This window comes from Sapajus apella, unplaced genomic scaffold (genome assembly GCF_009761245.1).
Source record: "Sapajus apella isolate SASKATOON/1434 unplaced genomic scaffold, GSC_monkey_1.0 scaffold46, whole genome shotgun sequence".
Lineage (NCBI taxonomy): Eukaryota > Metazoa > Chordata > Mammalia > Primates > Cebidae > Sapajus > Sapajus apella.
Window position 1 is genome coordinate 18,178,805 of NW_022436986.1, and position 23,370 is coordinate 18,202,174.

Sequence of the window (23,370 nt, forward strand, 5' to 3'; positions counted from 1 at the left end):
AGATTGGAGGGTTTTATTCTTCTTTTTAGATTGTAGCTGTAAGTACCAGGTAGGCCAACAGTACAATGTCCATCCTCCCAGGTCTGCCTGGAAAAGTTTGGCAGAAAGAGGGACTCACGGCTGGATGAGCAACGGGGCTGTGGTGTCACCACGTGTGGCTGGAGCTTGCCATGCTCCAAGTGAGATCCCTCCCTGGCCTTCCCAGTTCTGCAATCCCACAAATTCCACATGCTTAAGCTGGTTGGAGTTGGGTTTCTGTTACTGCAACCAAAAGAGCCCTGGCTATAGAATGCATCCAGTGCCCTGGTATTCTGTGGAAGGGCAGAGCCCTCAGCTGTGTACTGGCAGGAACTCTGGTGCTAGACCAAGTGGACAGGATAGGGAAGCAGTCCTTATGCATTTGTGTGAGAAGAATTGCTGTGAATTTCAGGCCCATCCTAAACCCCTTGGGTGGTGGAGACAGTGAGGACAGCAGGAAGAACTGCCTTAAGGACTCCCTTCAGACACTGGACTAAACCATTTCTCCTTCAAAGTCTATCACTGCATCAGCTCAGTGGGGCAAGGGAGGAAGGGCACAGTGGAAGGAAAGAGAGAGATATTTTAAAAATTTGTACAAATGCCTCCCCGCCACCCACCACCCTAGCCCCAAATCCTGCCACTGTGAAATGAAGGACTCTGAGGCCAAAATAGATTCTCAAGACTGTATTTACCAGATTAGAAAATAGCTTTGGCATCGAAACCCTCAATCTCGAGTTATAATAAATAAAAACTTAGACGTGCCCGGACCTTGATGGTTTTTAAAGCTCTACCATATAGATCTGCTTCTTCATGTATCTGCTTTCAACAAGCACCCACTAGCTACCTCTGCCCCAGGCTCTGTGCTAGGCTGGGAGAGACAAGCATGGAAGACATGGTTTCTGTTTTCCAGGAGCTTGGAGTCTGATAGTGGAGATGGCTTTGTAAAGGTAGTGCTCAGAGCTGTAATGGAGTTATACACAGGGTGCTGTGGAATGTGAGGAGGAACATCTGACTGAAGGCAGGGAGGTGAGCCTACCAAACACAGAAATAGACATCTGCAGAGGCATGAGGGGGCGGTGGGGAGGGATGGAACCGCATGGAGTTCCTGGCTGAAAAGCTGAGGCCTGGCAGAGTAGAAGTAGGTAGTCAAATTAGAGGGGTAGGTGTGGGTCAGATCTGAGAGATCCGAGGTTCCAGAGGTAATGAGAGGCCATTTAAATATTTTTAATAGGCTGGGTGCTGTAGCTCATGCCTATAATCCCAGCACTCTGGGAGGCTGAGGCAGGCAGATCATTCAAGGTCAGGAGCTTGGGGAACGTGGCGAAACCTTGCCTCTACAAAAAATTTTTAAAATTACCCAGGCACAGTGGTGCACACATGTGATCCCAGCTGATCGGGAGGCTGAGGTGGGAGGATTGCTTGAGCCTAGGAGGTGGAGGTTTCAGTGAGCCAAGATCACACCACTGCACTCCAGACTAGGCAGCAGCTAGACCTTGTCTCAAAAAAAAAGATTTTTAGTAGAGCTGCACTTCAGAAATAGGATTTAGAGAGCTAATTGAAGGATGAAGAGAAAAAAAGCAAAAATGCAGGTTGCCTAATAATTTAGGTCAGAAGTGCTTGAGATCTGCTGCAAGTGAGGACACTGAGAATAAAGAAGAGGGGACAAATGGAAGGCTTGCTCAGGGGAGAGACGGCAGAAATCTGGCAACTGAGTCCGTGGTGATGTCATTTACCAAGTCTGGGGGAAGACAAGAAGCAGCTCGCCTCTAGATCTGCTCAGGTGGAAGTGTGTGAGGAATCCCCGGCAGGCAGTCAGAAGCATAGGTCTGGAGCCTAGGACCAAACCCTGTGGTGGAGAGGCAGAGGCAGCTCACCTGGAGGAGTGAACGTGGCCACCAGGAGATGGTATCCAAGTATCTGAGTGGAGATGGGGGCCAAGGGCGGACCACCGAGAAACCCAGGCTTTAAGACCAGGTGGAAGAGTAAGAGAACTTTGCGGCCTTTATGAAACAGTGTTAAGTCTGGAATTTGTCCCAGAGTCTCTTAGACACTGCAATACAGATCACGTTTTTCCTAAACCTGTGGGATTGCCAGGCACCCCAGGTCACCTGGAAGAGCCTCTGCTTACAGTCTAGGCCTCACATCACTCGTTTGTTGAAATAATAGTCTATGCTATTTTCAAAAGCAGTCCAGAGAGAGATTCCTGAAGATGCACCTAAGAAGACAACAGCTGGATTCCAGTTGGCAGGGCCAGGGTTGCGGGGGAAGGAAAAGCCCCCACGCCACCATGTCCCCCGCCCCCCGCAACTACCCCTTCCCCTTTGAGAACTAACTGCCCTCAGGCCCTTTGCTATCACCTAAATGCCCTTTCACTTGTGATGTTTTGTTGTCATAGGAAAATTAACTTTTTTTTTTTTTTTTTATCACATATTTCCTCTTTTCAGCCCAGGTAGAGATTAACTGGTTACTCTTTTCTGTGTAAGAATCCCCCCCACCCCAGGCTCTTTTAAGTTACTCCCCTTTGCTCTTCTCCAAGAGTAATCATTGTAGTTCCTCTGATCTCTTGGCTAACATTTTTTTTTAACCACCCAGGAGCAGCAGAACAAAGTGCTCGCTGAGCTCAGAAGAGGCAACTGCAGACTGAGCAGGAAAGCCATCCCCTACTTGATCCACGTGATGTCGCTCTTTCCCAATCTAGGGTCACAGCTTTCAAGGCACCACGATCATATGGTGGATTCAATCAACATGTGACTTTGAGACCGTTTTCAGCTTTGTTTGTCTAAGGCCTCCCCGCCTTCTATTTTATTTTATTATCTTTTCTGAGATGGAGTTTCATTCTTTTCACCCAGGCTGGAGTGCAATGGCACAATCACGGCTCACTGCAACCTCCTTTCTGGGTTCAGGTGATTCTCCTGCCTCAGCCTCCCAAGTAGCTGGGATTACAGGCTTCCACCACCACACCCAGCTAATTTTTGTATTTTCAGTAGAGACGGGGTTTCACCATGTTGTTCAGGCTGGTCTCGAACTCTTGACCTCAGGTGATTCCAACTGCCCAGACTCCAAAAGTGCTGGGATTACAGGCATGAGCCACCTTGCCTGGCCCCTGCCTTATATTTTAAACAGTCTACCTTTTCTCTCTAACGTACAAGCCTAAACCTCATCAGGCTGGTTTTCAGCACATTTCGAGGTTGAATAAGCTTGACTTTCAGCTGAATTTTCCAAGGTGCTCTTCCTTGTCTACGCAACTGAGATCCTGGGCAAACCTGCTCTCCTTTCCATCAGCCTCATTACAGTACTGACATAAACTGAATTAGATCCAAGGCAAGAAATGGGTGCTGCCAGTGCTGGAAAGTATAGTTCTTTCACCCTGGGTGTGTGCGATGGGAGAGGAACCAGAGGAGAGACCTTCAGTCCCATTCTCAGATGTCAGCAACATCTGTCCTCTGCTAGAAGCAAATGACAAAGGAAATTCCCGCATGGGAGGAAATGTGGGGAAAAGTAATGAAGGAGAACTTGGCTTTGCAAAAAAAAAAAAAATTAAATGTATCATAAATTACAACAATTAAAATAGTAAAGTACATTCACAGGACAGACAAAGCAATGAAAAAAAGCTAGTCAGTCTAGAAAGAGATGCAAATAAATGTATCAGGTGGCATGGATGGTCAGCATTTCAAAGGTGATAAGAAACTGGCTTATAGCTGGGGAGAAAAATTATCATGTAAATGTAGCCTCATATCAGACATCAAAATAAATTCCAAATGAACCTAAGTTTTTATTTTTATTTTATGTGATTTGTAGAAAAGTGGTCTCGCTGCGTCACCCAGGCTGGAGTGCACTGGCATGATCACAGTTCACTTGCAGCCTTGAACTCCTGGAATCAAGCAGTCCTCTCTCCTCAGCCTCCCAGAGCAATGGAAGTATAGGAATGAGCAACTGCACCCAGCCTGAACCTAAATTTTAAGTGCAAAAAAGCAGGCCAGGTGCAGTGGCCCCCACCTGTATCCTAGCTCTTTGGGAAGCCTAGGGAAAACGACTGCTTGGGCCCAGGAGTTTGAGACCAGCCTGAGCAACATAGTAAGACCTCATCCTTATAAAAAGTAGAAAATTATCAGAGCGTGGTGACATGCACCTGTAGTCTCATCTACCTGGGAGGCTGAGGCAGGAGGACTGCTTGAGTCCAGCAGTTCAAGGATGCAGTGAGCTATGATTGTGCCACAGCACTCCAGCCTGGTTGACAGAGTGAGACCCTCATGTCTAAAAAAATTAATTTTAATAAAAATAAAGAGGACAAATAAAATAAATGTAAAAAGAAAAACTATTAAGAAGGATAAGAAAATATTAGAGAATAAACATTGATCTGATTTCAGAGTGAGAAAGGCTTTTCTTGTCATGACCAGAGGCAGAAACTATAAAAGCATCAATAGAATTGATTATGTAAAAATTTTAAATGTCTAAATGTCAAAAAAATATTGAAAAGGCTGGGCACGGTGGCTCATGCCTGTAAACCCAACACTTTGGGAGGCCAAGGTGGACAGATCACCTGCGGTCAGGAGTTTGAGACCAGCCTGGCCAACGTGGTGAAACCCCGTCTGTACTAAAAACACAAAAATTAACCAGACATGGTGGCACACACCTGTAGTCCCAGCTACTTGGGAGGCTGAGGCAGGAGAACAGCTTGAACGCGGGAGGCAGAGGTTGTAATGAGCCAAGATCGGCCACTGCACTCCAGCCTGGGTGACAGAGCAAGACTCTGTTTCAAAAAAAAAAAAAAAAAAAAAAAAAAATTGAAGAGAAAATAAAAGAGTAAACAGCCTTGGAGTAGAAATTTGTAATATTTATCAAAAGACTAATATCATTAATGAAGGTAAACTGTAAAATCAACCAAAGAAAGAGGGTAGTATAAGTATAAATGTGTTAAAATTTCTCTATATAAAACCTATCAAAATGAATAAAAAGAACCAAAAACAGAAAAAAATTTATCTGCATCAAAACTAAGCAATATCTCAACTTTGTTCTATAAACTTCAAGTAAACACAAACAACTGAATTAAAACACAACCCCACTGCCCTAAAACCTGGTACAATGCTACTTTTCTGAAATTTCTATAATAAAAAGTAGGTAAAAAAAAAAAAATAAAGACACCAGGATGGTTCTTTTCTAATCCATAGGCATCTCTCCAGACATATCGTCCCACCCAAGACATGATAAATTAAAATTGAAGGCAACAGAAAAAATAGTAGCTTCCACCACAAGTAATCAGCTAGATAGATCTTCTCTATCAGTAAAGTTAGGAGACTTGACCTTCCAAGGAGAAGAAACCAATTTCTTTTCAGCTGTACATCCTCAGTAGGCAGCACAGGTCTTTGTACATAACTAATCGAAAAATATTTGCTGGTGGCTTCTCAAGAAATTTTTTTTTTTTTTTTTTGAGACAGAGTTTTGCTCTATTGCCCAGGCTGGAGTGCAGTGGCACAATCTCTGCTCACTGCAACCTCTGCCTCCCAGGTTCAAGAGATTCTCCTGCCTCATCCTCCCAGGTAGGTGGGATTATAGGCGCCCACCACCACACCCAGTTAATTTTTGCATTTTTAGTAGAGAGGGGTTTCACCATGTTGGCCAAGCTGGTCTCGAACTCCTGATCTCAAGTGATCCACCCACCTCGGCTTCCCAAAGTGCTGGGATGGGATTACAGGCATGAACTACCATGCCTGGCCAAGCCATGTCCTTTTTAACAAATACAAGTAAATAAATAAATATTTGCTAAATTAAATTGTTATATCTCAGTGTGCCCCTCCCCCACTCCCAACACACACAGAAACCCTGGTTTTCAGGCTTCTGATCTAAGAAAACCTTGTCATGCATGTTTCATAAAAGCTAAAGTTGGCTGGGATTCAGAAGCTAGTAGCAAGAGGGGCTGGGGGAGACACCCATCTTCACACAGCCATTTACTTGGAGGCTGGGAGTTTGTTTTGAAGCTAGAAAGCAGCTGGGAGCTTTCTGGGAATGAGAGAAATAGGTGGATTGTGGAAGCATGGAAGGGCAAACGTGCCTCTCCTAATGTTAGGGCTTCAGATATCCAAAGAGCCTGTGTCCACAGAAGACTTGGAAAGGAAACAGCTGCCATGAAGGCCAGTCCCTCTTCTGACCTGCGGTGCAGCTTCAGTCCCCTGGGAGCCAGGGCAACCCCCAGGGATAAGTGTGGTACCCTGGAACCAGCCAGAGGGGATGGGTTTCTCACTGAGGACACAGGGGTACGGCATCCTCGGATGGTTTGTGGGTAACCAACCACGAAAGAGTAGCCTCAGTAAAAGAAATCAAGAGACTTGGTCCAGCTCAGTCTTCCCCAAGAACGTCCCGTAGTGGAGGGCGGTGTCAGAGACAGGGGCAGGGAGGATCGAGGCAGTCCTGGCTAGAGCTCCCTGATAAAGTGACAATGTGATAAATGCCTGGGACACACCTGTGTTTTCCATTGTTTTTCTAACCCTCTGAAAAAGTATCTTCCTTTTTCTTGCTGTGAATACGATGAGAGACGGGAAGTTTCTCAAAGAATTTGCCAGCCTTAGTACTGAAGACATGGGAAGAAATCATTTCCTTTTCATCTTTTCTTCCCTTTGCTCCTCCAGCATGCTTGGTTCCATAATAAACATTTCACCCCAAATGATCACCATGTTGTATAAGACAAGTGGTCTGGTTTATCTCCACATTTATGTAGTATTGGCTTTCTCACACTCTCTCTCTCTCTCTTTCTACCCCCCATCCTCCTCTCTCTTCCCTCTCTGGTTTCCTCTATCTCTCTATAAGAAAATGTTGCCTACAAGCTTTTGGACTTAGCAAGAAAATAGCATATTCACCTGGGCGGTGGCTCACACCTGTAATCCCAGCACTTTGAGAGGCTGAGGCAGGCGGATCACTTGAGGTCAGGAGTTCAAGACTGACCAGCCTGGACAACATGGCAAAACCTCATCTCTACTAAAAATATATGTTTTTTAAATTAGACCTGGTAGTGCGTGCCTGTAATCTCAGATACTTGGGAGGCTGAGGCATGAGAATCGCTTGAACCTAGGAGGTGGAGGTTGCAGTGAGCAAAGGTCATGCCACTGTACTCAGCCTGAGCAACAGAGCAAGACTCTGTCAAAAAAAAAAAAAAAAAAAAAAAAAAAAAAAAAAAAAAAAAAAAAACAGGAAGAAACGGAAGAAAAAGAAGCCAGTGCAGTGGCTCATGCCTGTAATCCCAGCACCTTGGGAGGCTAAGGCAGGCAGATCACTTAAGGCCAGGAGTTCAAGATCGGCCTGACCAACATGGTGAAACCTCATCTCTACTAAAAATACAAAATTAGTCCAGGCATGGTGGCTTATGCCTGTAATCCCAGCACTTTGGGAGCTTGAGGGGGGTGATCACCTGAGATCAGGAGTTCAAAACCAGCCTGGCCAACATAGCAAAACCTCGCTTCTACTAAAAATACAAAAAGTAACTGGGTGTGGTGGTGGTATGCGCCTGTAGTCCCAACTACTTGGGAGGCTGGGGCAGGAGAGTTGCTTGAATCCAGGAGGCAAAGGTTGCAGTGAGCCAAGATCACACCGTTACACTCCAGCCTGGGTGACAGGACGAAACTCAGTCTCAAAAAAGAAAAAAAATACAAAATTAGCTGGGCGTGGTGGCATACACCTGTAATTCCAGCTACTTGGGAGGCTGAGGCATCAGAATCACTTGACCTCAGGAGGTGGAGGTTGCAGTGAACCAAGATTACACCACTGCACTCCAGCTGGGGCAACAGAGTGAAATTCTGTCAAAAAAAAAAAAGAAAGAAGAAAGGAGGGAAGGAAGGAAGGAAGGAAGGAAGGAAGGAAAGGGCAGAAGGGCGGGCAAGTAGCACACCTGATATGTGGATGCTCTTCTAACACTTTGGGGCCTACATCAAGAATGAAAGTTTCTTCCTCACCCTGTCCTAAAGGGGATATGTGCAGTGGGGCTGTCCTTAAGAATTCAGTTTGATGCACCCTCTGTAGCCTATCAGCCAAGAGTGAGAAACACCGTGAGGCCACAGCTCCATCTCACCCACCCCCTCGCCAGCCCCTGCTTTCCTGCATTCACCCAAACACTTGCCCCTGTCCCTCAACATTCCTAGAACCTTCACTGTCCTCTGAGGTCAGCGATGTATTTAAAGCACTTGTTTTCATCCTGTTCCCATCAGTAAGATTTAATGTAAGATACTCAGAAGGGAAATTCCACTCTCTTTCCTTCTGGGAAATGAGTGGCTACATTGTCCAGACCCAAATCCTTAGCCTAACATTTCTGCCAAAATCCAAAAGTTCATGATTTCACTGAAATAAGGCCACACACATCTTAGGCAACCAAAAGTACCTCTTCACATCAACATGTAAGCTTCACTTTTTCCCCTCCTTTTATAAAAGAAAGGGATTGGGTTTTTTTTTGTTTTTTTTTTTTTTTGTTTTTTTTTTTTTTTTTGAGACGGAGTCTCGCTCTTGTTACCCAGGCTGGAGTGCAATGGTGCGATCTCGGCTCACCGCAACCTCCGCGTCCTGGGTTCAGGCAATTCTCCTGCCTCAGCCTCCTGAGTAGCTGGGATTACAGGCACGTGCCACCATGCCCAGCTGATTTTTTGTATTTTTAGTAGAGACGGGGTTTCACCATGTTGACCAGGATGGTCTCGATCTGTTGACCTCGTGATCCACCCGCCTCGGCCTCCCAAAGTGGTTTTTTTTTTTTTTAACTCTTTCACAAGATCTAAGTAACTTGATTTTTGTGCGTGTGCTTTTTTAACATTACAAATCCTTTAAAGTGGATAGAGTTGGAAAATATTCATTTCAATGAACATTAAACAGCTCAACAATGTCCCCTGCTGGCCATGAGCATAGAGAGAGAGAACCTGAGCCACTAAGCCTCTATTCCGCCCTGAAAAACAAGATAGGAATAAGTGTCTCAAAATGAAACCCCCTACCCTCTACTCAAAAAAATATGCACTGGTCATTCAAACCAGAAAAGCACAGCATCCGAATATGATAAAGACCACAGAGTAGGAAATGGAGACGAAATCACTATTCATTTTAATAAGTAACCATGGAAAGAAATCCCCAAACTGATTTGTCTCTGCAGCCCAAAATGTGGAGAATTCTTTTTGGTTGCAAGTATTCATCTACTAACCAGACATCTCCTCAACATCAATACTACCCACAGGCTGTTGTTTTAAAATTTGGGGCTGTTATCTATTGGTACCATTCTTACCCATTGAGGATTTAATGTAAAACATACAAACAAAAATCACTGTCTTCAAGAAGCTCCTGTTTTAGTAGGAGAGAAAGAAAATGAACAAAAGAGCAAAAAGTTTTTAGAAAACAAGCTCTAGGCTGGGCACAACGACTCATGCCTATAATCTCAGTACTTTGGGAGGCCAAGGAGGGAGGATCACTTGAGTCCAGAACTTCAAGACCAGCCTGGGCAACATAGGGAGACCCTCATCTCTATTAAAAAAAAAAAAAGAAAAGAAAAAGAAAGAATCTTTTAAAATTAGCCAGACATGATGGTGTGCACCTATAGTCCCAGCTACTCAGGAGGCTGAGGCAGGAGGATTGCTACAGGCCAGTGGTTCAAGGCTGTAGTGATTTTAATTGCACCACTGCACTCCAGTGCCTGGGTAATAGAGTAAGACTCTGTCTCTAAAAAATAATAATTAATAATTTTTTTAAAAAAGCTCTATGAAGAGATTCAAGCAGGGATACAGAGTAGTAGCATGGAAACGTGATGGCATTTGAGCAGACACCTGAACAATTATGGAGAAGTCATATATTGACAGTGTCCCAGGAAGTGCGAACTGCCGATGGAAAAGTCTGGATCTTGAAAAACCTTTGAACCAGTTAAGGAACTGCAGGAAGGCCAGGGAGACAGCTGATGCTTAATAGGAAAGGAGGAGGGCAGGGGGAGATGACTCCAAAGTAGGCAGGGGCCAGATGACATGCTCCATGGTGAGGAATTTGGATTCCATTCTAACTTTAATGGAAACTCACTGGAGAGTTTTGAGCTGGTGCTGACATGTTCTCAAATGCATTTTTAAAAGATCACTCTGAGTGCTGAGTGATCTTTTTAAAGTTATGGTGAAGACAAAGACTGGAGTCCAGGGTGGGAGGTGTCATAGTCAAGAGGAAACCAGTTTGAAAACTACAGCAGGAGTAAGAGGTTGCTGTCTTGGATGAGGGTAGTCGTGGGAAAGGCACAGGTGAGGAGAAGTGGTTGAATTCAGGATATATTTCAGACAGCAAGCCAACAGCCCTTGTTGACAGATTAGAAATCTGGGGATGGGACAGAACCAATTGGCCTGAACAATTGGGTGTACAGGAATGCCAGTAACAGGCAGAGACAGAGAAGCCTGGTGGAAAATAGATTTGGGGGCGAGGGCAGAGGTGAGAAACCACAAGTTCTGCCTGATTTGCCCGTTAGATGTTCAATAGGATGTGTGTGGAAGATGGGTGGATATAGGAGTCTGGTGCTCAAAGGAGAGGCTGGGACTGGAAATTTATCTTTGGAAATCCTCTGCATATAGGTAATATTTATAGCCATGAGACTGATTGAGATAACCTAAGCAGAAGGGGTAGATAATGAAGAAACGGAGACTAAAGAAGGATCATAAAAGTAGATGGAGCTAGCAAAGAAGACTGAGAGAGGATAGCAAGGCAGAAGGAATCAAAACCAAGGGAGAGGGGATTTCAAGAGGAAGGGAGTGTCAATGCTGTTAAGGAAATCAGGTAAGAACAAAACTGGGCCAGGCACGGTGGCTCACGCCTGTAATCTCAGCACTTTGAGAGGCCAAGATGGGCAGATCACGAGGTCAAGAGATCGAGACCATGCTGGCCAACAGGTCGAAACCCCATCTCTAATAAAAATACGAAAATATCTGGGCATGGTGTCATATGCCTGTAGTCCCAGTTACTCAGGAGGCTGAGGCAGGAGAATCACTTGAACCCAGGAGGCAGAGGTTGCAGTGAGCCTGGATTACGCCACTGCACACCAGCCTGGCAACCGAGCAAGACTCCACATAAAAAAATAAAAATAAAAAATAAACGGGCCATTGGATTTGGCAAGATGAGGATCAAACAGCCTTTCAGTAAGGCAATGAGACCTATGCTTCCTAAGTTGGATGAGTGAAAGTGGAAAGAGGAGGTAAGCATGTGGAGCCTACAGAACAGCCATTTGTTTCAGGGAGTTTTCATAGAGAAACTCCTTGTTTCGTATTCACTCAGAACATGTGTGAAGCGGGGGTCACAGATGTGAAGACGGAGGAGCAAAGGAGCGGAAAGTGAATTTATTGGGAACCTATAGCGGGACTGCAATCACTGTTCCCTGATAGGAATCTACACCTTCTTTTTTTTCTTTTTTTTTTTTTTTTTTTTTTGAGACAGAGTTTTGCTCTTATTGCCCAGGCTGGAGTGCAGTAGGGTGATCTCAACTCACTGCAACCTCCGCCTTCCAGGTTCAAGTGATTCTCCTGCCTCAGCCTCCTGAGTAGCGGGATTACAGGCACCCACCACCACGTCTAGCTAATTTTTGTATTTTTAGTTGAGACGGGTTTCACCATGTTGTCCAGGCTGGTCTTGAACTCCCTATCTCAGGTGATCCGCCCACCTCAGCCTCCCAGAAGTGCTGGGATTATAGTTGTGAGCCACTGAGCCTGGCTAGTAATCTACTCTTAAAGCACTTGCAACAGAATGCCAACTAAATATTACTGAGAAAGAAACAGCCACAAGCATCTTTTGTTTAAGTATGAAGTATTTTAAATACTTTAAACATCCAGAAGGTATATAACCAACACTATGGACACACCCACATTTCTTCAATGCTAACATTTTGTTTCAGTTATCATTTTTTCCCCCTGTAGACTTCCCCCGTGGTTATGAGCTATCTTTTTAAGAATAAAACATAACAGGCTGGGTGCGGTGGTGTACACCTGTAGTCCCAGGACTTTAGGAGGCTGAGGCGGGTGGATTGCTTGAATCTAGGGGTTCAAGACCAGCCTGGACAACATAGTGAAACCCTGTCTCTACAAAAAATACATCTCCTCAATACCAATACCACTCACTAGCTCTTATTTTAAAGGTTTGGGCTGTTATGCTATCTATCAGTACCATTCTTACTCATCTCTACAAAAAACATTAACCAGGCGTGGTGGCCTGCCCACCTATAATCCCAGCTACTCAAGAGGCTGAGGTGAGAGGATCACTTGAGCCCAGGTCAACAGCCTCTGCGCTCCAGCCTGGGTGATAGAGCTAGACCCTGCCTCAAAAAAAGAAAAAAGAATAAACTGTAACAGTCACATCTGTAAGTGCCTTAAGGCACCTCTCCAATTCCATGTCCTACCTCCTCTCCCTGTTAAACTTTATTATATAATGATAAAAAGCAACAATGTTCCTCTTTATCTGGGCCTATGAACAGGTCTGTGGTAACTTTGTTAATCCAAATGCTGGTGTTCAAGATTTACCTGTTATCTGGGTTGTCAGGGAGATGACCACAGGAAATTCCGAAGACAAAGCCCGGAGACTGACATTGTAGTTGGTCCCCGGATGCAGTTCCAAGCACACCTCAGGATCTTGGCTGCTGGTGCTGATGTTAAAGGTCATTTCCCGAACAAATTCCTTCTGATACCATCTCTGGCCCCAAATGTGGAACTGAAACATAAAAAAAGCTCACTAGGTGAATGCTTGGCCTGAAAAACTTTAGATGCCTTGAAACCTCCCTTTTTTCTTTCTTTCATTTATTTTTATTTATTTATTTATTTATTTATTTATTTATTTTATTTTGAGACGGAGGCCTCTGTCACCCGCACTGGAATACAGTGGCATAATCTCAGCTCACTGTAGCCTCAACCTCCCAGGCTCAAGTGATCCTCCCTCCTCAGCCCCACAAGTAGCTAGAACCACAGATGTGTGCCAACACATCCAGCTAATTTTTGTATTTTTTGTAGAGACGGGGTTTCACTATGTTGCCCAGGCTGGAATCAAACTCCTGAGCTCAAGCAATCCGCCCACCGTGGATCCCAAAGTGCTGGGATTACAGGTGTGAGCCCCCACGCCCGGCCCTTTCCCTTTTCCATGAGCTTTCTTCCTCTCTCTCTCTTTGGGCTCTCATGTTTCTTCAAAAAGTAAAATGCAGCAGTAAGCAAACATTAGAGCTGCAATGCTATAAATATGGTACTTACAATATTATTAGCATAATGAATCTATTTTTAGATTTATTATAATAAAAAAAAACACAAAAGCCTGAGGTCCCAATACCAGCGACTTTCTCCTTGTTCTCACACATACAGTGAACATGCCCAACAAGAAAGTCTGTTGGCAAAACTGCAGGAGCAAGGACAAGAATGTTTTCCTAGAAAGAATATTAGGAATCCAAACTAAGCAGGAACTGAATTAGAATACTCATAGCTGGTCTGGTAGAACCTGAGAAGGGTTTTTCTTCTCTGCCTGCCTCCTTCTGGAGACTCTACCCTTTCCTTTACCACCCTGACATTTTGGCCAAGAGACACTCTTCTTCTTACTTAATTTCTTCTAGTAGAAGTTCATCCCACAGTCTTTCCTTTTTTTTTTTTTTTTTTTCTTTTTTGAGACAGAGTCTCGCTCTGTCTCCCAGGCTGGAGTGCAATGGCATGATCTCGGCTCACTGCAACCTCTGCCTCCGGAGTTCAAGCAGTCTCCTGCACCAGCCTCCCAAGTAGCTGGGACTACAGGTGCGTGTCACCACACCCAACTAATATTTGTATTTTTAGTAGAGACAGGGTTTCACCATGTTGGTCAGGCTGGTTTCAAACTCCTGACCTCAAGTGATCCACCTGCCTCAGCCTCCCAAAGTGCTAGGATTACAGACCTGAGCCAATGCACCTGGCTAGTCCTTCCCTTTCTTACTCACAACCACATTGAGCTTCAAAAGTTCCCCTTGGCTCTCCAGGCAACACATCCAGACCCTGGCCAGAGACACTGATAAGGACACAGACACACATGCATAGGCCACTGGACTCCTTCCATGGAAACCATCTAAGCATCAACAGCACCAAGATATGAGCACAAAGAAATTCTCGGCCAGGCGTGGTGGCTCATGCCAGAAATTCCACCACTCTGGGAAGCTGAGGCAGGAAAATTGCTTGAGGCCAAGGGTTTGAGACCAGCCTGGGAAATAAAATGAGATCTTGTCTCTACAAAAAAATTAAAAATTAGCCAGGCATGGTAGTGCACACCCATAGTCCCAGCTACTCATGAGACTGCAGCAGGAGAATCACTTGAACCCAGGAGTTCAAAGGTACAGTGAGTAATGATTGTGCCACTGCACTCCAGTGTGAGTGACAACGCGAGACCCTGTCTCTAAAAAATGAGAACATGTGGACACAAAGACGGGAACTCCGGGGCCTACTTGAGGGTGAAGGGTGGGAGGAGAGAGAGGATCAGAAAAAAAAAAATGCCTATTGGGCACTATGCTTATTACCTGGGTGACAAAATAATCTGTACACCAAACCCCCGTGAAACCTTAGGCCAGGCGCGGTGGCTCCCATACAATGTACCTACATAACAAACCTGCACATGTGCCCCTGAACCTAAAATAAAAGTTATATAATAAAAATACATTTCAAATGTTAAGAAAAAGAAAAGAAGAAACTCTTATGGCTGTCTCATCTCTCCCATGGTTTCTCTTTTTTTTTCTTTTTTCTTTTTTCTTTTTTTTTTTTAGAGACAGAGTCTTGCTCTGTCTCCCAGGCTGGGATTCAGTGGCATGATCTTGGCCCACTGCAACCTTCTCTCATGGGTTCAAGTGATTCTCCTGCCTCAGCCTCCTGAGTAGCTGAGATTACAGGCGTGCACCACCATGCTTGGCTAATTTTTATATTTTTAGTAGAGATGAAGTTTCACCATGTTGGCCAGGATGGTCTTGAACTCCTTGCCTGAAGTGATCCACCCGCCTTAGCCTCCCATAGTACTGGGATTACAGGCGTGAGCCACTGCACCTGGCCAAAGGTTTCTGTCTTTAACTATGCAGTAGAAGTGGCCATCTTCTTGCTTCTTGATGCAAATGCCACAGAAAATCATGTATTGATAATGATAGTTACAGACCTAGATGTTTAGGTTTGTGGATATTTTTAAGCCTCTCACATAAGACAACCATCTATAAATATAGTAACTTTCAGTCACTTACTAAATACATCTCCTCCATGTCAACTTTCTTGATGATATTCCATCTCAAGCAAGTTTCATTAAATCCTGAAATGTTACTGATGGTCTGTTTTACTGCAGCGGAAAAGAAATGAGAAATCAATTTACACTCTATAGAAAGAATACTACCTTTTAATTGAGTCATTTTTAAAATTAACACAAGGATAAGCATTAGCATAAGATGAGTTCAACAGTATTTTAATTTAGGAATTAGTGGTAGCAGTCTCAAAGAAATGCTACTTTTATATTTAGGTAAACTCAGTCTTAATGAAAAATTTCAGATCCAAAGATACCTAATCGGAGGGCCCCTCTTAAGAATTATTTGAGTGGCCCGGGCACAGTGGCTCATGCTTGTAATCCCAGCACTTTGGGAGGCCAAGGCAGGCAGATCACTTGAGGCCAGGAGTTCAAGACCAGCCTGGCCAACATAGTAAACCCCCATCTCTACTAAAAATACAACAATTAGCTGGGGATGTTGGTGTCCACCTGTAGTCCCAGCTACTTGGGAGGCTGAAGCAGGAGAATCGCTTGAAACTGGGAGACGGAGGTTGCAGTCAGCTGCGATCGTGCCACTGCACTCCAGCCTGAGTGACAGAGTGACACTGTGTCTCAAAAAAAAAAAAAAAAAGAAAGAAAAAATTATTTGAGTCTATTCACTGCAAAATTCCTTGGCTTACTAAGCTAAAATTGCAACTCTTGGTCCTGGGCCTTGTATACTCTCATTTATACAAATAAGTGTCAGTTTGAAATTCTGAACGGAGAGCAACATTACAACAGAGAATTGATCCTTGAGGAACTGAAAAAAGCACTTTCAAGCAATTGGATTTTCCATAAGGAAAAGAATGTTGGGGGCGGCAGGATTCTCTTTGTTTGGGCTTCCTTATCTCTTATGAGCAAAGAAATATTTCTTGTCCTCTGCTCAGTTTCGTGGTAATCAATCTAAAAGACAATTCAGTTTGATGTAGAGGTACACCCCCACTCAAGTAGTCAAGAAAGGCTATTTATTCAAAACCCTGACATCAGAGGTTACTTCCTTCAATAATGATCTCTGTCTCCAAACTGGAAATAATAGAGCAGACTTGCTAAGAAGTTTCACAGGAACACTGTGATGAATAACGAGTGACAAAGACAAATCCCAAATTACCTGAAAAAAGGAAAGCCCCACGAAAGGTAAGGCTGTATTTTATAACCCCCTGGCCTGTCAGGTTCCTAAGAATAAAGCCAAGTTGGTAGACATGAGCCCTCTCTATGGATTGGGCAGCTCGGCACAGAGAAAACCCCCCGTATAGGTCACAAGCTGTACCACAGAGCAGGTAAAGAACAGGAGGGAAAGACGAACAGGGGGTAAGGAACAGGAGGAATACAGATGATTCCGGGTAACGCAACCTCACAGCTGGGTACAGAAGACAGGTTTGGAGACATGTAGTACTGATCCAAAGTTACACTTCTGAAACTTTCAAAATAAAAATAACTCCAATAGTATTTAAACAGTTCTAGACTATACAGAAAGGTGGAAGATTCCCCAGGTCATTTAATATGACTAAATAATCCACAATGCCCAACCTGTGCAAGGATGGCACGCCAAACTCACTTGTTAATATAAACACAAAAATCCAAAATAAAATATTCACAAAAAGAAGTCGGTAGTACATTCAAAGAACAATACACTACTATGACCAAAGACGATTTATTCCCAGAATACAGAGAGGATCCTCATTGGAAAAGCTATTAATAGGCTTAAAAGAGAGAAATCATGTGGTTAGTTTTATAACTGAAACTGTTAATACACTTAATATACACTTTGTTAACTTGAAATCCTAGTGAGCTAGGACTTCATTTGACAGAAACTCCTTAGCTTAATACAGTTTATGAGAAACACCCATACTCAGTGGTAAAACAATTAAGCAATTTCCAGCAAAGTTAAGAACAATATAAGGATGCCTGTCTTGTAGCTATTATTGAGCCTTATTCAAGAGATTCTAGACAATACAGAAAAAGGCAAGAAAAAAAAATAAGCTATACATGCCAGAAAGAGAGACAAATATGCAACTGCCAGTAAATCCAAGAGACCCAACTAATCAAATATGAAACTGTTTGAAAATAAGAGAAAGGTAACATTAAGAAAACTGATCATTTTCTATTTATCTTCAAGAACAAGCATGGTAGGCTAAATAATGATCTCTGCCCCCCGCCAGCAAGTCTTCATCCAGTCCCTGGAAACTTACACAGCAGAAGCACTTTGCAGAGGTGACTAAGACAGTGAGATTATCCTGAATTATCCAGATGGGCTCAATATGATTACAAAGATCCTTAAAGAGGATGACAAGAAGAATAGAGTTAGAGAGAGGACTTAAGAACGGAAGCGGAGGTTAAACTGATAAGCTTTAAATATGAAGGATGGAGCCACAAGCCAAGGAGTATAGGCAGGCTCTAGAAACTGGAAAGGGCATGAAAATAGATTCCCCTATAGATATCCCCCTGAAGAAATACAGGCCTGGTCACACTTTGATTTCCGCTTAGTGAAACTGATTTCACACTTCTGACTTCCATAACTATAAGATACTAAATTCATGTTCCTTTTTGTTTTTGTTTTGTTTTGTTTTTTAAGACAGGGTCTCATTCTGTCACCTGGGCTAGAGTACAGTGGCCTAATCATGGCCCACTGCAGCCTCGACCTCTGGAGTTCAAGTGATCCTCCTGCCTCAGTCACTCAAGTAGCTGGGACCATGGGCACATGCCACCATGCCTGGCTTATTTTTTATTTATTTAATTGTTTTGGTAGAGACAGGGTCTCTATGTTGCCCAGGCTGGGCTTGTACTCTTGGGCTCCTACTTTGGCCTCCAAGCCATCCTCCCACCTCGGCCTCCCAAGGTGCCAGATTACAGACCACCATACTCAGCTAACTTTTGTATTTTTAGTAGAGACAGTGTTTCACCATGTTGGGCAGGCTGGTCTCAAACTCCTGACCTCAGGTGATCTGCCTGCCTCAGCCTCCCAAAGAGCTGCGATTACAGGTGTAAGCCACTGCACCTGGCCACCACAATTATTTTCTTATAGATCTATTTTATACTGGTTGAGAAAGCTTTTATAGACCAATACACATATTAAATTTTAATTGTGTAAGACAAAAATGTAAGCAAAATTAATTGAAACATTCCTAAAATTTCTTCATGGTCAATATATAACAAACACTTCCCTACAGCAAGGCCATTTGATATGAGAGGTAAAAAAAAATACTTCTCAATCACTTCTCAATTAAGAGTTATTGGTGCCTATATTTTTCCACACAATAGCATCCTATGTGCTATCTATTCAGAGTCTGGAGAGATAGTATTTCTTTAAAATGTGCTCTTTTTTTCCCACCGAACTTTCTTTCCACTAACACCCATTTTGATGCTGAAAGTTGATCTTATACGTGGCTGTTCTGTTCCGATGATGCTTTACACATATAATAACACTGTGCCTCAATGTCAAATCATAATGTAGCTGTTTGGAAAAAGTTTTAGTAGGTGATTGAACTCAAGACACAAATGGCACCACTAATGTCCATAAATAAACAGAAGCGACAGCACTACAAGCAACTATGACCAATACGGTACATAGATGGACAATGACAATTATGTTCTTGGGAGCCACCTGACTGTATCACAATTGTAAAATTTCATAGATATCAAAATATGAAAAAAAGATGCCTCTGAGAATCAATAAAACATAACATACACAAGTATATTAGCATACACCAGTATATTATTGTCTGTAATAACAAAAACTTGAAAGGGAAAAAGGATACCCAAATAACCTTCTATAAAGAATAAGCTGATAAATAGTATCCCTTCATATGATGGAATACTGTGCTTCCCTCAAAGAGAATGAGATGAAATTAAATGAACTGGTATGGAAGTATGTCTACAGCATATTATAAAGCCAAAAGTCAAAGAATAAAATAAAAAAGCAAAATGAAGAATAACACACACACATATATATAATTATTTCATTTTTAAAAATTACACACACACGTATGCTCAAGTAACCTAACAGTAGTGGTGAGTCTGCAGCTCCTTTTGCTCACAGGTAACATCTCACTGGCTCAGTTCAGTTCCACCTTGCTCAGGGAGTGACATTCTCACTCTAGGTTCCCTTCCCTCCTTTCAAGGGGCTTTATAGTTTGAGCCACAGGCAGGTTGAACCCATGACGTGTTCAATGGGGAGAAAGGGATCCCTGGGAGAGCTCATCCCAAGTCGCTTCCTAATGCTCTCAGATCCTTTGCTATGAAAGATATATGCCATGGTCTCTCATACAACTATTTCTCCTCTAATGCATTTGTAGTGGTTACTTTGGATTCTCTCTCTTTTCTCCATCCACTGGGACAATCTAATCTAGAATCCTGAAGTTGAAAAACTAGAACTGCAAGAATGCCTCAAAAAAGAAAATTAAGCTCTTAACAAAACTTTGTTTCTGCTTCATTAATACGAGCAAGCAACTCTGGGCAAAATCAATCACTATCTCCTCTCTGCTCCTGCAGTACCCTGCAAATACCTCAATTACGCTTTATGTATTGTATTACTGATCTTTGTCTGTAACTCTCATTGAACTGATCACTCCTTGAAGAGAGAGACATATTTTTCATCTTTGTACTCTCAGTGTCTAGAGCAGTAGACAGGCAGGCAGTGATTGTTTAAATGCAGACAATCCGTGGTAAGGGGAAATCTAAGCAAATGGTATTGCATTGACCCAGTGGAATATAAGTCCCCCGACTAAGACATGGTTTGTGCCTGTAACATGCATTCCATCTAGGAGAGAAGTTATGGCCTATACAAGTATAGTTTTAAAAACAAGGGAGTATATAATAAATGTCAAAAGGTAAATTTAAGTAATAGTTAACATTTAATAGACATTGATCATGTGTCAGGTATTGTGCTGTTTCCCCATATGCTTTAACCCATCTGGTTTTCACAATAAGCTCACAAGGTGGGTCTTGTTATTCTATTTTCACAGTGAAGGTAACTGGACACATAGAGGTGAAATAACTTGCCCAAGGTGACAGAGATAGCAAGTGGCAGATCCGGGATTTGAATTTGGATCATCTGACTCCAGAGGAACTGTGCCAAACTACCACCTATGCTTCCTGTTAAAATAGGTTATGGGAATTCTGAAAGGAAAATACTTATCATCAGCTTGAAAGGTGGGAAGTGGAGATCATGGAAGAAAGAAATCTATGAACTCAAGAAAAGGGAGGGGGTTCCAGCTAGAAGAAATGGCATGAACAAAGACATGGAGGTGGAAAGTTAGCACATAATAAATTACAGATCAGAGTTTCAGTCATCAAAGATAATGGTGGCCCCTTAAATATAACTCACTACACATCCTCCAAAATATTCTTCAGATCAGCAAGAAGATCAAATAAAACAACATATGTAGTAAGCAGAGATCGCACCACTGCACTCCAACCTGGGTGACAGAGTGAGACCCTGTCTCAAAAATAAAATAAAATGACATAAAACAGAAGCTGTCATCATAACAGGAAAACAGAAAACGTTACAAACTTTAAATTACTGTTAAGACCAGGTGCGGTAGCTCATGCCTGTAACCCCAATACTTTGGGGGGCCAAGGTGAAAGGACTGTCTGAGCCCAGGAGTTTGAGACCAGCCTTGGCAACATTACTCACCACAACTGATTTCTACCAAAAAAAAAAAAAAAAAAAAAAAGTTAGCTGAGCATGGTGGCTGAAGCCTGTAGTCGCAGCTACTCAAAAAGCTGAAGTGGAAAAGATTACTTGAGCCCAGGAGGTCAAGGCTGCACTGAGATGTGATCATGTCCTCCAGGCTGGGTGACAGAGTGAGACCTTGTCCTCTTAAAAAAATATTGTTGGCCGGGCACAGTGGCTCACGCCTGTAATCCCAGCACTTAGGGAGACTGAGGCAGACAGATCAGCTGAGGTCGGGAGCTCAAGATCAGCCTGACCAACATGGAGAAACCCCATCTCTACTAAAACTACAAAATTAGCTGGCCTTGGTGGCACATGCCTGTAATCCCAGCTACTCGGGAGGCTGAGGCAGGAGAATCGCTTGAACCTGGGAGGTGGAGGTTGCGGTGAGCCAAGATCATGACATTGCACTCCAGACTAGGCAACGAGAGTGAAACTCCATCTCAAAAAAATATATATATACTGTCAAATAGGAAAATAAATATGAAATTTCAGCAAAACTATCTCTCAATCTCCTACAAGTCCTTATGAAGAGCGAGGGGTGCCAGAAGGGATGTGTGAAGTAGAAAAGAGGGAAGCAAGGGGTGCAGAGTGAGCTAGGTTCACTCCCAGCAAAAGAAGCTCCACTCTAACTATGAAAATACTAAAAAAGACCTGGTGTATCGTCAGAGCACTGACTACAAGAAAAGGACTTAAAGTCCATGAGTTGTCAGGTGGTTGTAAGAGAAAGGCATTGCTTCTGGGAAAGAAAAGGATAAACGGGAAGGAATGGGTGCCCTCTGGACACCTATTCGTCTTTAAACAGTAATTTAAAGACTAAGCAGTGGTGGGCAAAAAAGGCGAGAGGGAAATGGAAGATCCTACAAGGCAAAAGAGAACTTAAAAACGAGAACACACAATTCATGCCCAGCCCTATCAAAAAACAAAACAAAACTTTTGAAGAAACCACATTTCACTTAGTGACAGAAGAGGGCACTCTTAACCTAGAAATCTTGTTAACCACCCTAAACCGTCAATTCTGCCCATGGAATTAACAGACAAAAGCAGTGTTTATTTTAAAAAAATTAAAAAATATGTGTGTGTGTATACACACACACACACACACACACACACACACACACACACACACACACACATATAATAAAAACAATGCAGCTTGTAAAAAGCTCTACATTTTTTTAAACCCACAAACTGGGGTGGGGGGAGTCCATTCATTAATAATCTGAAATAAGTATCCTCAAATAAGTGTTTGGGGTTATGAAGAAAACACCTTGAGTCAGAAATTTTAAAACTTTTTTTTTCCTTTTGAGATGGATTCTCCCTCTGTTGCCCAGGCTGGAATACAGTAAAATGATCTCTGCTCACTGCAGCCTCTGCCTCCTGGGTTCAAGCAATTTTCCTGCCTCAGCTTCCTGAGTAGCTGGGATTACAGGCGTGTACCATCATGCGCTAATTTTTGTATCTTTAGTAGAGATAGGGTTTTACCATGTTGGCCAGACTGGTCTCACACTCCTGACCTCAAGTGATCTGCTCACCTTAGCCTCCCGAAGTGCTGGGATTATAGGTGTGAGCCACTGCTCCAGGCCTGGAAAATTTAAAATGTAAAACATAAGTGGACAAAAAATATGGAGGCAATGAAACAGGAGACTGAGTCCAGGACAAAAAATGAAAATACAAAATCACATTAGAAATAATAAAGACTAAATTTCATGGTGCCTAAAAAAGGGCAGATTTAATAAAAGCCGTTGAAGAAATACAGGAAAACAATTGAAAATAATAAAAATGAGATTAAAAAGAAGTTAAAAGGGTCAAAAATAAAATGAATGAAGTGGAGTACAGGCAAAGATCCAACATATGTATAATTAAATTCTCTGAAGAAGATAAGCATGAAACAGAATTAGTATTTAAAACTATAATTCAAGATAACTTTACAAAAATAAAGAAACCGAAGTAGAAATACTAAAAGGATCCACTGGGTACCTGTGAAATCTGACCCACAACAATCACCCCAAAATGTACCCAGGTAAAACTATTAGATTTTAAAGATAAAGAAAGAAATCTCAGAGTCTTCACTCAAAGAAATAAACAAATAAGATCCAAGGGCAAAAGAATTGGGTTGCATCAAACTTCTCAAAAGCTACATAGAAAGCAAGGTAACAAAAGAAGTGAATCTTTTTTTTTTTATTTAGAGAATACTTTATTAGTTTCTGTAATCAAACCCATGTAGATAAGACCTTACATATTTAATAGTGTGTTACCCCTGTACAAATGGAAAAAAATTAAGTTTAACGTTTTTAGACCAATATGGCTGTTAACTTCTGTACAATGCCAACTCAATACAGTAAACTGGGATACTTTTTCCAAAGTTGACAGCACAGCTACAGTTTCCAAAAATTCAAATTATATATATATATATATTTATATATGTGTGTGTGTGTGTG

At 42.7% G+C, this 23,370-nt stretch overlaps 1 protein-coding gene across 8 annotated transcripts in view; it reads right to left on the minus strand.

Annotated features, from left to right (window-relative positions):
• SUSD1 (sushi domain containing 1) overlaps positions 1–23,370 on the minus strand; it is a 140,193-nt gene that overhangs the window by 27,353 nt on the left and 89,470 nt on the right. For all 8 annotated transcript variants that reach the window (XM_032240348.1, XM_032240355.1, XM_032240351.1 and 5 more), the window contains 2 exons: positions 15,206–15,297; positions 12,507–12,693 (listed from right to left, as the gene is read on the minus strand). In XM_032240348.1, coding sequence (XP_032096239.1) covers positions 12,507–12,693; positions 15,206–15,297 — 279 coding nt within the window. The remainder of the gene's footprint in view (positions 1–12,506; positions 12,694–15,205; positions 15,298–23,370) is intronic.